At 40.8% G+C, this 15,566-nt stretch overlaps 1 protein-coding gene across 1 annotated transcript; it reads right to left on the bottom strand.

Moving 5' to 3' along the window:
- Positions 1–493: 493 nt before the first annotated feature.
- LOC100539447 (carbonic anhydrase 13-like) lies at positions 494–11,243 on the bottom strand (the record flags this gene model as incomplete). Its single annotated transcript, XM_019614132.1, has 7 exons — positions 494–2,443; positions 3,750–3,905; positions 4,213–4,275; positions 4,548–4,643; positions 7,633–7,751; positions 10,779–10,976; positions 11,147–11,243. Coding segments are annotated over 7 exons (843 nt in total), but the record flags the coding sequence as incomplete, so codon positions are not given.
- Between the last annotated feature and the right edge of the window lie 4,323 nt (positions 11,244–15,566).

Here is a 15,566-nt window from a genome sequence, read left to right as displayed (position 1 = left end):
CAGACATAGGACATTAGAATTACTGTGAATCATGTCATCTTCTAAAAGTTACTTGCAAACCTTATGCAGTCTAGAAATGCTATTAGAAACTCTAAGTACAATTGATCGAATTCCTTGCTGCTGCCAAAGATTATTTATTTGGAACATACAAAAGGTCATAGAATCATACAACGGCTTGGGTGGGAAGGGACCTCAAAGACCACCTAGTTCCAACCCCCCAGCCGTGGGCAGGATTGCAAGCCACTACATCAGGCATTTGATCAGGTTTCTCAGGGCTCCATCTAACCTGGTCTTAAACACCTCCAGGGATGGGGCATCCACTACCTCCTTGGGCAACCTCTTCCTGCACCTCACCACCCAATACCTAATACCAGACTACCCATTGATGGATTTCAGAGGAGGGGTGACAATATTTTCCAAAGCTAGATCTCCAATAAAACTGCAGGCTGCTTTGTAAAACGTTCATCACTTTGATAGAAAAGACAAGACACAGTCATAAATCAATTTTTTATTTTGATAAAATCCTCATAAATATCAAAGCACTGGATCAATTCCACTATTTTCAATACATAAAAACATGTACAAGTTTTGTTTCTGATACAAAGCCTTACTGCTTTCTCATCTCAGCAAGAAAGTTGTATAAGTTTCATGTGATTTGTTAACATTTTTTTCATATTCTGCAGCTACTTACATGACCAAAAAATGTATCAGATCCAACATTAAATCTACAAAGGGTATGAAAACACACAACACACTCTCATTCTCTCCGCGCACACCTTGCAGACATCCTCACTCAGAAAGAAGCAGACTGATGTCTTTTCAGCTGCATTCTTCTTCCTATGTCAGAAAACAAAAAGTGCCGGCAGGTTTTTCCTCTTTGGTTACTATTTGCAACTGCTGCTGCCAAATGTCTTATATTTATCCAATAGCCTATTTGTGTTCATTCCTTCAGAAAACAATCAGAAGGCATTAAGAGGCCTTGCAGCAGTAGCACCTATATTCTGGGGAGGAGAAGGTAAAAAAAAAAAAAAAAATAGTAAAATACACCTGTCTCAAACTAAGCTAAAATATCTATGACTCTATGTCTATTTTATTCAGTTAAAGAAGGTATATAAAGACAATCCTGTTGTGATTTCCCTCATATTTGCCCATCTAAGACAAAAAGACCTGTAGAGGTAAGAGGCACAGTATATAAAACCTATGAAAAAACAAACTGATAGAGAGTAGTTGTGGAAGATAAGGTCAGAGGTATTACAGAGGCAATTGCTGCCCATGAAATCTTTAGCTGCCTCTCTCCAGTACTGCTGGTTTTCACTATCTAGTTCTCACAGTTTTAGGGTAATCTACCTATACAAGCTATATCCTATGGCAAATTCATTATTATTGAAAATAACAACAATTAAATTGGCTTAAAACAAACGATGAGATACAAATAATTAAAAAAAAAGCTCCTGAGAATAACACAAGCTCAGGTCAGTTGACTAAAGACAGACATTTCAAGACATTGCTACCATGAACTGATCTTTTATTGGATATTGATTTGATTCTGATTTCTTTGGCTTAAAGGCTGTCTTTGGTCTTTGAATACAAGTGCAGTGACTCAAGTTCATCTGCAACAGGAGAGCTTCAGCATGCACCTAGGAGATATTCCATTCCTGAGCAATGCTGTGTGAATTATATGAACCAGTCTAAAGCAAGGGCTGTCTCTGTCTCTTGAAGACTATTTAATGTGGTAGGATTCTGATGCTACATAGACGTGGTATTCAGTCCTTATTGTTCTCCAGATGCTACAGACTGGATTTAGGCATGAACTCACAGATCCCTTTGTGACTGTGCAGTTTTCAAGGTTCAGGACAATTTCATCACTCTATACAGCAGAACTCAGGAATACCTAATCCATCTGATATGATCCAACATATACAAAGTCTTCACTAAGTTAAATGTTACATTAAAGACCAGAAGAGTAATTCCAGAACATCCTGTACTGCCATTAATACCAGGGATCCTGTCCAGTAATTTGGTGACAATTTCTTGACAACTCCTTCACCGCAGCAAATCCTTCTGATAACACTCTGTGCATGTAACACCAGCATCTCAATGCTCCCACACCAGTGCACACAAACACATTGACCTGTCCACATCAGTGATGGAACTGCCAAAGCTCAGGACATTTCTGTCTGTGAGAAATGACTGCATAGTAACCAGTAATCAAACAACACCTGTCTGTTAGAACAACTCACCAAAAAAATAAAAATAAAAATCACAAAGTATATTAGCAACGACAATTGGGCCTTTGGTGTCAGTGGTGGCCTGTTCTTGCTTTACATCTTTAATTCCTTCTGACTTCTCGGCCCTTTAGGGGCTGTGGAGGGCGGTAGTTCCGCAGCAGGCAGCAGGCCACCTCATCCTCAGCTGTGCTCAGGAGGCTGCGGAATTGGGCGAGCTGCAATCGAGGGACACAGAACGTTCAGCAGGAAACCCTCACATTCACACTAATGAAAAACCATGTTGTAAATACTCAATATCTAATTCAGATCTGAAATTTAATACTTGGCCTGATTTCTAATATTTCCAACATTTCTTATTTCTATGTACCAACTTACTTCCTTTCTAGGTTACCAAGTATAGGATAGTACAAAAATCATTTCATCTTAATATTGCATCGAGTTGTAGAGCACTTGGTACCTTAATTTCATTAAGAGCAAAAAATGCCAGTGCTATCTTTTTCTACTCCACTCCACAGCTAATATTTATAATACTTATAATATTTATAAGTGGTCAGTAAACTGTAGAATCCCCAAAACAATCCCATTTGAGAAGTAAAATTGGTCAAACAGTATCAGTCATAATATAAACCACATTTTTAACTTTGTGTGTGCTTATATTTATCTGAAACAGTACATCTGTACTTTAATATATAAGATTGCAAATATACATAGAGTGCAAAATACAGTGATTCTTTACTATTTTGCATCCTTTCCAATGCTGCATCCTCTGAACCTGTTACACATGGGTGTTTTCATATGTCTCACATTTCAGGATATATTAACTATAAATTAGCCCAGGTGAGAACTTTTTGACCTGAACAATGGATTGTCTTTGGGAAATTCATATCTTAATGCAAATTTTCAGTCCTAGATTGTGCTGCAAGAGTCCTGCAAGACCACACTTGAATGAGTAAGGAGATAGAGATGAAAAAATAGAAGCTCAGAGAGAATATGCAATTCAGAATCAGTTTAAAACAGTATTTGAGGTCACTTAAGTTAAGAATCATCCCATTCTGTGAACTATTTTAAGGCCTTGTGCAAAGATTGTAGCCATCATTTCTGCTGAGCATGTGGCCCAGTATATCAAATCTTACTGAAGTATTTGAAGTACACCGGCCATGAATTAGACAAACGCTGTGGTGCAAAAATCTTGAGATTTACAGTATTAGTAACATATTATAAATGACATACTTGCAAACTTCCGTTATTGATCTGATTCACTTTGGACTCTCTGCTGTAAAAAACACTACTTACCAAATGATCAGCCCACTGGGTGTCACTGTTGCAACATGAATATATAGTGTGAAGTGGAATTTAATGCCATGGAAGTAGACTAATTTTTTTGTATATATATATATATATATTTTAATTTCATAAGGTATGCAGTGTCAGAGTCTGCAAAAATTTATTCTTTTTGGTGGCATTTACCACTGAAGCCTTACAAAAGCCTTATTTCTACAATAGTGAAAAATCAAGATGTACCTGTTCAGAACAAACACTTATGGGCTCTCTCAGGACAATCCAGATGACACTTTCAAGAAGAGGTGGAACAGTGAGAGAGCCAAAGTAAGTCCAGTAGTCCAGGGATTTGGGAAGCAGGCAACTAGGATCAAAGTTGGTGAATAACGCTCTCTTACCCTGAAAATTAAAAAGAAGTACGTTGTGGTCATAAGAAATAATAAGAAATTGCTTCTTATACAAGTGCATTGTTGCCTTGTATCTATTAAATCATTCATCTATTTACATGAGGTATTATTTAAAAACAAAAGACAGGAAAAATCATGTCAAAGGAGGCAAGGCTTGTTCCATCATGACACAGGCTGGCAGCATCCTGGACAAGCACAGTAGGAACCATGAAGGTAAGAGGAGTAGCAGCCAGGTTACCAGAAACAAAACAGTGAAAGCAACCACTGATATCAGGAGTTTTTTAGGAGCATTTGTTCACCTTGATTCTGATGGTGTCCAGGCGGTCAGTGATCTTCTTCAGCTGAGGGTTGCATTCACCAATCTATTGAAAAAGAAAAATGTAATACTTGAGCTCTGGAGAAAATATGTCAAAAAAGATAAAAATCAGAAAGCAAACACATACTGAATCTGCTTCACACAGCATTAGTTAGGTGACAATAAGGGACTTATGCGTGCTAAGAAAGACAGTGAAACTTCCTGAGTCATTATAATGTGAAATGGAAAGTGAGAGCTCTTGTAGCACAAGCATCACTTTTACACCATCACTGTTAATAACTTTGGGCTCATAATGCAGATTTATTGGCGGGGGCTTACCTTCAGAAACACAGCCATGACTGCCAATCCATCTGACTGACGAGCTGCCTCGACAAAACTGGAATATTTTTCAGCATTCCAGTGAACTACATGAAGCTGAAAAGCAAGAGGCACAGACAGCATCAACTCTCGCTGAACTGGAAGAGTCACAAATTAATACTAGAACTTTACTGGTAACAATATTCTACTTCACTTATTTGCATTCAAAGCCACTTTTCTCACTACAGTATTTATTGAAATTGCCAAACACATAGTTCACACAAATTGCAGCAAGCATTGCCAGTGGCTGGCATTACCTAGCAGCAATCAGCATGGTACAGTGCCTAGCAAACCACTCCCAAGTCCCAGATTCTGAGGCTAAGACAAGATATCCCCTGGTTATGTAACTAAAGCTAAGACTTTGGGTACAGCTGATTTTAATGAGTGATTGAAAATCATGGGGATGTCATTAGTACTTTGTTCCTCTTTTTCCTAATCAAGCTTTCAGTAAATCAGCTGCAAGCAGAAAATGGGCAGAGGAACACATTAAACTTGTAGTAACCTCTTCTCCCCTCTTAAGTTTAAGCTGAATATCAAAATGTCATCTTTGATGCATTCCAAATGTCATTTTCTATGATTACTAGTAGTTAGGAACTTAAAAGTAGCTTGATTATCTCAGGTTTGAGCATTTGAATTTCCAACAGGCACTATTCTGCAACTGTCCTATGGTAGTTGCTTAAGAACTTGAAGACACTCACAAGGGTGAGGATCCCTTGCTATCTGCCTCCTGAAGACAGGAAAAGCCTCTGTACCACTTCAGTCCCTCCTGCTAAGCCAGGGTCTGTAAATCGTGCCCAGACTCAGCAGTGGGAGCTCCTGGTTCCCCAGAACACTCACACTGAACAAAGGTCTGACTGCCAAACTGCAGAGAGAACAGACGTACTGCACTCAGGACCAAGTACCTCACAAATGTTAATTCCTCCCACAAATCCTCAGTGGATTACTGCATGTTATCTGCCACAATTTTTAGATAAGAGAGGCTCAGAGGGCTGGGGATTGCCTTTTTTAAAATTGGTGAGCATCTTCTCAGACTTTGCACTTGATTCCATAGGAGTGCTGAAAAACAGCTCCACTGAATGACTTAAACAGGGGTGAACCCCTGAAAAGGGGGCTTCTCTTTGAAATGCAACATGTTAAGATCTCCAGTACAAGAACAGTTTGGGAAAGCTGGAACTCACTTTAAAGGATTTATATGAGAGGAACAGGAACAATTTCAACATAGTTGAAATACAGATCTAGTAAAGTGAAGATTTTGACTCCACACCTCATTAATTGCCTAACATCTATGAGCTTCAATTTTCTGTATCTGTAATACAGAGTTTACTAGTTGTTACAGGATGTAATTAACATTTGCTGAGTACTTGGGTTCTAAATGGCTGGAACATAATCTTCAGCAAGTAAGGAATTCTACTGAAATCAATAATAATGCACATGCTCACGATGAATGACTTGCTGGCTCACAGTTTCAGAATCCTTGAAGGAAAGTTGCTTACAAGTGCTATTAATTAAACCAAGTGGAGAACAGAGTCCATCAAACCACTCTGAGGTGAATTAGTATCCTGGAGCTCATTGTGCCTGCACCACTCACGATTAGAGGTTCAAAGAAGCTACGTCGAACAATTTTTAAACAATTACATTTTTAATACACAAAAAGGAAACAGAAACTCTCAGTCGGAATTTAGTTTTATTGTGGATTTTAAAAAAGAAAAAAACAACAAAGAACAAAAAGCAAAATTCTCATAACTAAATAAGACTCCATCAGAATTTTGCCAGAAGAAGCCCAAATCAGCCCCCGTAAAATCAAAACTCCCAAACAAACAGAGCTGGGAAACACTTTTGGTACAGCCCCCGTCTCAAAGGCTTGCGACTTCTCTTTTAAGGAATATATACCGTCTTACCACCACTGTGTCATTGCAGCTCGTGAGGAGACCTTGATCTGACCATATGTTGCCACAAAGAATGGAGTCGTGGATGTCTTCTGCTTCCCTGTAGAGTTAGGGGGCTGAGCCTTCCACTCTTTTTTACCTGTACATTACTTCTTTCTTCAACACAGTTGATGCTTTTTCTTGAAATCTTTTACATCTTCCTCATGGACATGAGCACTGAAACCATCTTCATTTCTCCTTTTGATGTATTTTCTTTTGAGTAAGCAGTGCTCAGAAGCCTTGGTCTGAATTCTGGGTTTCTTATCTCATAGCCAAAATGACATTTAGAGAGCTTCTTGTGGAGGGTTACCCAACCAACAGGTAACGGAAAGCTTTTTAGACTGGCTAGAAATTCAGATATTTTCTCCTTCCATTTGGTTTCTTAGATGGGATACACATTTATATTTTCTCAGCTAGAAATTTTGTTTTGGCACTGAATGGTTTTAAAGCACCTCTATTAATTCTTTATATTCCATCCCACCTGGTTCCTGTGGAAAACATAAGCCTTTAAACACTGCAAATGTCACTTTTCCCCATTAGTGTTAGAAAAATGATTTTATTTTTTCTGACCACTGTCTCTTAAAGCATTTCCAGCAATATCTGATAACACCACTGTGCAACATTTTTTTCTTCTTTAGTATTACAAGACTTTTATTTTTCCACTAGCATTTATACAGTTTACTTCTTTTCAACCCCAGAAAATTCTTCACTCTCTGAACTATTGCCGATATAGATCTCAGTCTCATCAAAACACTCCACATTACTTCCATTTGCAAAGAGGAATCAGTCACTGTTGGACTGAGCACTCTCTATGGTGGATTACTCCAATAGACCGAAGAAGACAGAGCAGGAGAGGGCTCTCCATGCCAGAGGAGCCAATGCACCTGTCCCCTGTGGCAATGCCAGGCCAGAGCTGCCTGACATAGACCTTAGGGTGCAGTTCTCAAGCAAACAGCTTCTCCTTTTAGAATGGATCAAGCACGAAACACTTCAGGAAGACTGCTTGTCTTTTGATATAATGAAGGGAGAAGAAAAAGTGGGAGTTGAGGGGCAAAATTATTCTCAAAATGGAATGCTAGTCACAGGTTCAGAGGAACAAATGATTCTGCGCCAAGCCTTACCTCTGCTGCATACTTCATCCCATCCACAGCGTGCTCAGAGCCAGCCTCGTCGTTGGAACCCCAGTGGAAGTGGATCTGGCGCAGCCTGTAGGTCCCACAGAGTGGCCCCCCGGTCAGCACTACAAACCCAAAAACAGGAGAGGGCTTAACTGAAGGAACAGAAGCTCTTGAGGCTATTGGTGTGAGTTTAAACTTGCTTAAATTTAAAGCTTCAGTTTCTGGGCATTATGCTACTTCTTCTCAAAAGCTTTTATATGGGTTCTCCATTCTTTGATGTGTTATAAAGGAATCCTTCTTTGTCCAGAATGTGACTATCAAAACTATGTTGATGTACTGATTAGTGGTTTATTGCCCACTGAAGGGTTACCACCAGGTTATCACCAGCTGTGTCTTGCTAGGGCTCGGGTATTTCTCAGAAGATGGAAAAATGGAGAAGTGTTTTTGTTTGGCAAGTAGTGTCCTGTCTTGAGTGTATTTGAAAGAATAACTGAGAAATTAAGCTTAAAATAGATTTTATGAGTAAAGGGGAGGATCAGAAAAATAAAATGTGAATAGATTTTTTTCTCCTGTTTGAAGTTCAGAGGAGAGTAGGTGGATCATAAAAAAATTTCAAGGCTTTTTCCTTCTTTTGCAGCCAGATCCAATTACAGCTGACAGAAGTCTAAGAAACTGGAAGGAGCAGATGCTAACACAACTAGATACACATTGTACAAGTGCAATATTACTGACATTTAATTTCATTCAGCTGAACACCAATATGGGTGGACTTCTGTTGTTTTCTTTCTGTAAAGCACTCGTGTTTTTCTAAGCAGTTGAGTGGACCCAAGTCTGCACAGACACTTGAACACAAATCACATTCAAAAAAACTCTATTTGCTGCAGGGCAAATCACTTAACTCTCTCTCTCTGCTCCATCCATGTCTCCTAGGAGGGTATGGGGATTGGTCTGAGATGTTTTACTGGCTCATTGTAGAGATTTTAAAAACACGAGATGGAAACTTCAAGGAGATGTTCTTTAAATTAAGAGGACTGGGAAGGACAACAGCCACTTATTTCTTTTTCCAGTTTTAATCCAAAATATAAACCTTGTAAGGATTAAAATGCCACCAGGTAATTGTAAGAGAAGAATTGATTAGCTTGCCTATCTGCTAACACAAGCAGCCTAGAGAGTGGGAAGGAACTGGAACTGTTTATCTATGGGTAAGAATATTTGTTCTAAAAACTTCAACTCAAAAACTCACTTTTACACAGCCCATAAACCTAGTGAACAAAGGGGATGGGATAGTGGCACTTCTAAAACAAAATCCTTCTTTTGAGGACTGAGAACTTGTTGGCAAACAAACCTAAAAATGTGTAAAGATCAGTGTTATACTGGTGGAGGAAAAATAACTACACAGAAATGCATCAACACTTGATTAAATACTTCCGAAAAACGTGGAAAATGGCCTGATGATGTATTTGTGTCACATCATACAGTGATGGTAAAAATTTTGCATTCAAACAGCCACAAAGCAAAATATTACTCAGAATTCAATACTTTTTCCGATCAATGATCTGAAAGAAAACAAAAACATTACTGATGGTTTATCAGTAACAAATACCAGGGAAAATAGTGAACAAGTCAGTTTACAGATGCAGAAAGATTTGAATTTTTTATAAACAATGTGTGAAAATGGCTGAAATGTAAAGCTACACATGTGTGACTGAAGAATGTATTTCATACATAGAAGACAGAGTTCTGAATGTGACTGAGGATTACACTTGTAAATTATCTAATCAACAGCTGTCAGTGCTTTGTTGTATCCTTGGATTTATGGCCTGAGGAAAGCAGTAGGAAGAGAATCATATTACCCCTGCTTTCCCACCAGTGTAAGCCTGCAGAAATACGTGTTGAGATCTTATCACTTCACGGGCAGAGTTAAAAAGTGAATGAGACTACTGGTGTACTTCTTTTTTAATTTATTATTTAAAGAAAAGAAATTTAAACATTGAGCTGCTCTGACTCACACCAGAAATAATTTGTGATCTTGACTTTTTAACCACGAGAGTAATCAACAACTAGAACAACCAAGCACAGTGGAAGATTTGTCGTCTCTGGAAATTTTGAAGGCAGATGATTGAATGTTTTTGTAAGAGATGTGCTTCAGTTCACCCACACCTACTAGCAGAGATTAATCCAGTCTGGTGGCCTCTGACACACACAAGACCAGACCAGATCTTTGCCAGCCAACTGGTGGCTTTCAGGCAATATCCAGTGTTGCACAGACTGACAGAAGATTTCAATCAGACTAAAACTGTTCAAGATGTTGCTTCCACCTCTGTCTGTCACTGTTGCCACTATCAGCCAACAAGTCCTTGTACTGAGGGACAGCATGATCACTTATTAGTCCCCCTCTGGCTTTCATCCTCAGCTAAGCCTCACACATCCACATGAAGATTTTACCGCTTCAAGAAACTACACTCCTACAGTTTCAGAGGAGAGGAGGTAGCAAGCCTGCCATCCAAGGAAAGCCTCTAATGATGCAGGTATTAACATTACAAAGACTGCATTGAATCAGAAGACTTCTAAATAAGAATTATTGCTTGCAAAAAGGGAAGCTACACACCCCTATAAAAGACTAGGATAACGACACTTTTCAGAGAAGAAAAGAGATCCTTTGGGATGTTTTTCATTTGTTCTGCATTGGTTCTTTCCTGACATAAGAAGTCCAAGCATGGGTCATAAAAAGGAAAAGGATGTACAGTCAAACCTGCATCTAAAGTCAGGTAAGATATTTGAGCGATGTGATTGGAATAAACCTGTAATGAGACTCAAAGGATTAATCCATTGTGAAAAGAGCAGGATTTGCAAAATTGTTCACAATTATGGTTCAAACTGGGCTGCTGGCACTATTGAGTTGGTTGGGGCACATCAACTTCTATGTGCAAAGAAGGAATCCTAGTGCTTCCCAAGAAACACAACCTAAAACTCCTTTGGAAATATGATTCCACATCCCAACAGGCTGAAAGACAGGTGAATGGAAATCTCATCCGGAGGAGCAGAGCCTTACTGGTTTGAGGAGGTCACATCTGGCAGAGAGATATGCCCAGACTGCGCTCCATTCAGGAAATAGGGGAAGAAAGCAGCACAATAGGAAAGGAACAAACCTGATTTGTTCACAGTGTCATCAAACTCAACACTGGTGGAGTGCCCGTTGTTCAGGATGATTTTAGCAGAAGCTGGATCATAATTGGGATTTAGAGGACGGAGGGAGGGGTCATACTTGGTTTCCTCAGTTTTGATGTCGATTGGTGACTGGCGGTCTCCATTAGCGACAGGAAAAACCTCCTTCCAGTGGGCAGGCCCTGTGAAGTATTGGAGAAGAAGCTTCGTAAGCCAAAAGAACCTCTGCCTGAATTTTCCTTCCTTGCATTTTAAATTCTAAATGAGTTCAACAGAAAAACCCAGATCAAAATATTCAGTTATTTTTGTTGCTCTGTGTCACAACAGCAGCTCTTGGGATCCCTTCACATACCTTGCTTAATGTCTGCAGGAATGGGATTCCACCACCTCTTTGGGCAAATCTGTTCCAGTGCTTCACCACCCTTATTGTAAAAAACTTCTTTCTTATATCCAATCCAAATTTCCCCTCTTTTAGTTTGAAACCATTTCCCCTTGTCCTATTACAATAGACTCTGCTAACAAGTCTGTTCCCTTCTTTCTTATAAGCCCCTTCTAGATACTGAAAGGCCATATGCAGAGCTAATGATCTATCAGTATTATAAAGAGCATAGCACTTGTTTTTCCCTGAGGCTTAGCATGGGTAAGAAGCATAATAATTCACTTAACTAAGAAAGAATAGATATTACAAAAACTTAAATACAAGCACCAGAAACTCAGCTTGTAAAATCTGCACAACCAGAAATCATTAATCCCTATATGAAAGGTAACTGATTTCATCCTAAAAAGCGATCCAATTTTGGATCTCTCTGTATGTCTCAGCACTTCAGTGAACAGAAACTAAAAAAAAAAAAAAAAAAAGCTTAGATTGTAGTACACTATGATTAATAGCCTCACATCAAAAGGAGTCAGATAGTTTTCTGTCCTGGACTTCAGCAGCAGTGAACATAGCTCAGAAATCTGCAGGTGCTGGGACAGTCCCGGCATGCAGAAATGAATTGGGGGGGCTGTGGGGAAGCTGCCTGCAGAGCCACCTGGGCTCACTGCCCCAAGCAGTGAGATGTGAGAGCTGAGGGGTCTCTTGCACAGAGCAGCCAAGGTTTAGGCTTCAAGAAGAACAAAGGCCTTTGGTCTTGACTTTGTTACGAAGTAATTTTGCTAATGACTTAATTAACCCATTAGGCAAAACACTGCTCATTTGAAATACAAAGCTGTGTAGACTTAATTCTTCTCATTTCACAAATGGTGGTCAAAGCCATTCAATATGTTGATTTACTACAGTTTAGCACACAATGTAGTTTTAGTTGTGCTTGGATGCTGGTACCTTGCAGTTAGACATGCACTGCACAGTTCTAGTCACTGAAGAAGCACTACTCTATCAGTCATACCTAATGCTTCATTTTAAGATGCTTAGGAAAAGCATATTGCTACTTAATTTTAATACTTAGGATATACTGAAGTAAAATATATGTTTAACCACTTGGACTTGCCGCTCCATCTCAGCAATAACTATAGTTACTGTACAGTAAATAATGAGTGACTTGCATTCATAAATAATAAACATGGGACAAAAAGAAGACCTAAGTATGTGACTCTAACATTAGACAATTATTCAGCAATAAACTTCAGTCATTGCACCTGCTTTGGTGTTTGTCCTTGGCTCGGATGACCAAAGCCATGTTTTCACCTGCCAGTAACACAAGATTGCCAGAAATCTGTCCTTACATATGCAAGAAAGTGATAAGAGATTTAAGCTTCTTTTATACCACCTTGTTTTATCGAGTGATATTCCTTACTAGAACATCTACCAGCATTCCTACTGCAATCCAACTTCTGTAATGCTGGGAAAACTGGCTCAGCTCATTTCTACTGACTGCATCCCAAAGCAAGCATTATGTATGACCGCAGGAAAATCTGTCATTGCATTTGGAAGTCCACAGACATGACACTCAAATGCATATCATACAACCAGACTTGAACCAGTGGGAACTCCAGCACTGAAATTTCTTCTAAATTCGGACCTGGATTACATGCCTCCATTTCAGTATGATGGCAGACACATTCTGGGATGTGGTTTGGTTGCAGTGAGCCTCTATACTTGCATAAATACCATATGTACAGGTGAAAACTTGATATTCTGGGGAAACCATTTGGTATCATATGCAGAAAGTTGATCAGTTGCACATCTTCCTTCATTTCTAAGGATGGTGTGTTGCCTAGCATTCAGGGGAAGGGTGGGAGGAGTGAGGGACAGGTTCTGCACCAGAGGGCAGTGGGCATGGAACAAGCTGCCCAGGGCAGTGGGCACGGCCCCGAGGTAATGGAGGTCAAGGAGCATTTGGACAGCTCTCTCAGACATTGGGTTTGAATTTTGGGTGGTGCTGTGTAGAGTTGGGCGTTGAATTCAATGATACTCGTGGGTTCCTTCTGAGATGGGATATTCTGTGATTCTATGATTCTATATTATACACAAAATGCTTGGAAGTCATCCAGTTACATATTCATTTCCTATAGTAATAGGAAATAGCCCTACTTAGAACAATTGAAAATTCATAATGGGCAAAAATAATAATGGGCAAAATGTAGTGCTGTTTTTTTACTATGGATATCAAAATTATCACATCCCTTTTTATTTACAGAACACCTCAGTGTGAGGGTTGGAATAGACCCAGTGACATGTCTGCAGAAAAACACAATATATATAATATTTTCCACATAATTAATCAAGCAAGGGGTAAACTTAAGGCAGTGGATTCTCACTTGGTGTCCTAACTAAAGTGGGAATTTCTGCCCTGCACTGCAGCCAGTGCCCAAGATCTCAGCGTTACACCTCTGTGTAAGCACTGCTAGTACCGTGAGGTAAGGAGAACGGCAAGGAAACAAAGGCCAAGGTTTGCATGGAAATAAAATAGTGCCTCTTAGCATTTCAGAAATACGTGCATCAAAGCAGTGAGGAAGGTTTCATTCTCTGCATACCAGTCAGCCTTATACATAGATACACCATAAACACAGACAGGGATCTGCAATATTTGATGGTTTATGCACAAAGTGATTTAAGCAGCACTTATTGCTAAGGGGCAAACGAGTTTTTCCCCTGCTAAAAAAAAACAGGGCTTTTATCCCTGCGAGTAACAAATGCTGAGGTCAGAGTGAATGCAGACGACTCCCCGACTCTTCAGGAAGTCAACTTTAATATACAACTACATCAAATTTAATGAACTTCACTCTGCTGCTACCTCCCGAGTAGCAAAAGCAGATCTCAGTTTCAGAGAAGCTATTCAGGGCCATGCAGGCAGAAATATGCAAGAGGCACAGCAATCTCATGCTTCAGTTGAACAACTGGCAAAACTAATGCAATAAACACTTGGAAAGAGTTAAGAAATAGAGTTGATGCTAGGGAAGGGCAGTCAGATATTGTGTTGAGGGACATGGTTTAGTGGGAGCTATTGGTAATAGGTGAACGGTTGGACTGGATGATCTTTTAGGTCTTTTCCAACCTTGGTGATTCTATGATTCTATGATTCTATGTAGGACATCCAATCTCTCTCCTTTATTCTCTTGTGGGTTTGAAGGGCAGGTGGTGGGGTGCTGGGATACAGCCCACTTCACACTGGCCAGGAGCTGAAAAAGAGTGGGGAGCCAAACTCCACCCAAACGTTATCAGCCAGTAAACAGAGCCTGGGGGAGAAAGGGGCCTCAGGAGGGTCCAGGGCCACCCTGATAGAAATTCTGGTGCCCTCCCCTTCCTAGAAGCCAGAAGGAGGGCCAGGATAAGAGAGGGAGGGAGCTGCTTATCTGTGCCCTGCAAGTGAAGTTTGCAGCACCCTTGGCAAACACAGGGAGAAGCACATGAAAAAAAAAACAAGAAGAGTTATCAGCTTCTCATGGGGATGGGGAGAGCACACAGCAGCAGACAGCACCCAATCACTGTGGCACTGTAACCATCCACTGCCAGCCAGTTCTTTGGGAATGGCGCATCCACCCCAGAGGAGAGGGAACAAAAACACCACAAAGGGAAGCTCTGACCAGTACCACTGCTGTGTGCACTGGTGCATAGAATCAGATTTACAGAATGTCCCGAGTTGGAAGGAAGCCGCAAGGATCACTGAGTACAACTCCCAGTTCCACACAGAACCATCTGAAAAGGTCTGAGAGCGCTGTCCAAACGCTCCCTGAACTCCGGCACTCAGGCCGTGCCCACTGCTCTGGGCAGCCCGTTCCATGCCCACCACCCTCTGATGCAGAACCTGTCCCTAATCCCCACCCATGGGGTCATGGCAGCTCCATGTCATAAATTCATGTCAATATACATTTTTTCTTTTTGCTGTCACAGTGCCTTATTGCCCTGTGCACAAATACAATACAAGCTGCCCTATTTGTGTGACTCCAGCCGGCTCCAGGAGCTCTCCCATCCCCATCTGCACGCGCTGGAGCACACAGCACAAGAGCAGCGTCCGCACGAGTTACGGATCAAAGCAGAGCAGCGGCATTAAGCCTTCTGCTAGGAGCACTTCGGCGATTCCAAGATCGCTGAGATGAGGGGAATCGCAAAACAATCCAAACCCTAAACAATCTCCCCGTGGGCGTGAAACGACAGACTCCGATCCCGGCATCGCGCAGCAGAACGGGACACAGCCAGAGCCAGAGCCAGAGGCAGCGCCGGCATCGCCCGCACCGCTATGCAGCACAGCGAACCCCGCACAGGGACGATCCCGGAGCGCGCCGCGGGGACGGGGACAGAGCCGGATTCGCAGCTCCGCGCCTCGCCGCACCGC

Source organism: Meleagris gallopavo, chromosome 3 (genome assembly GCF_000146605.3).
Source record: "Meleagris gallopavo isolate NT-WF06-2002-E0010 breed Aviagen turkey brand Nicholas breeding stock chromosome 3, Turkey_5.1, whole genome shotgun sequence".
NCBI classification, from domain to species: domain Eukaryota; kingdom Metazoa; phylum Chordata; class Aves; order Galliformes; family Phasianidae; genus Meleagris; species Meleagris gallopavo.
Note: the sequence above shows the minus strand (reverse complement) of the source record. Positions and strands in the feature narration are given on the sequence as shown.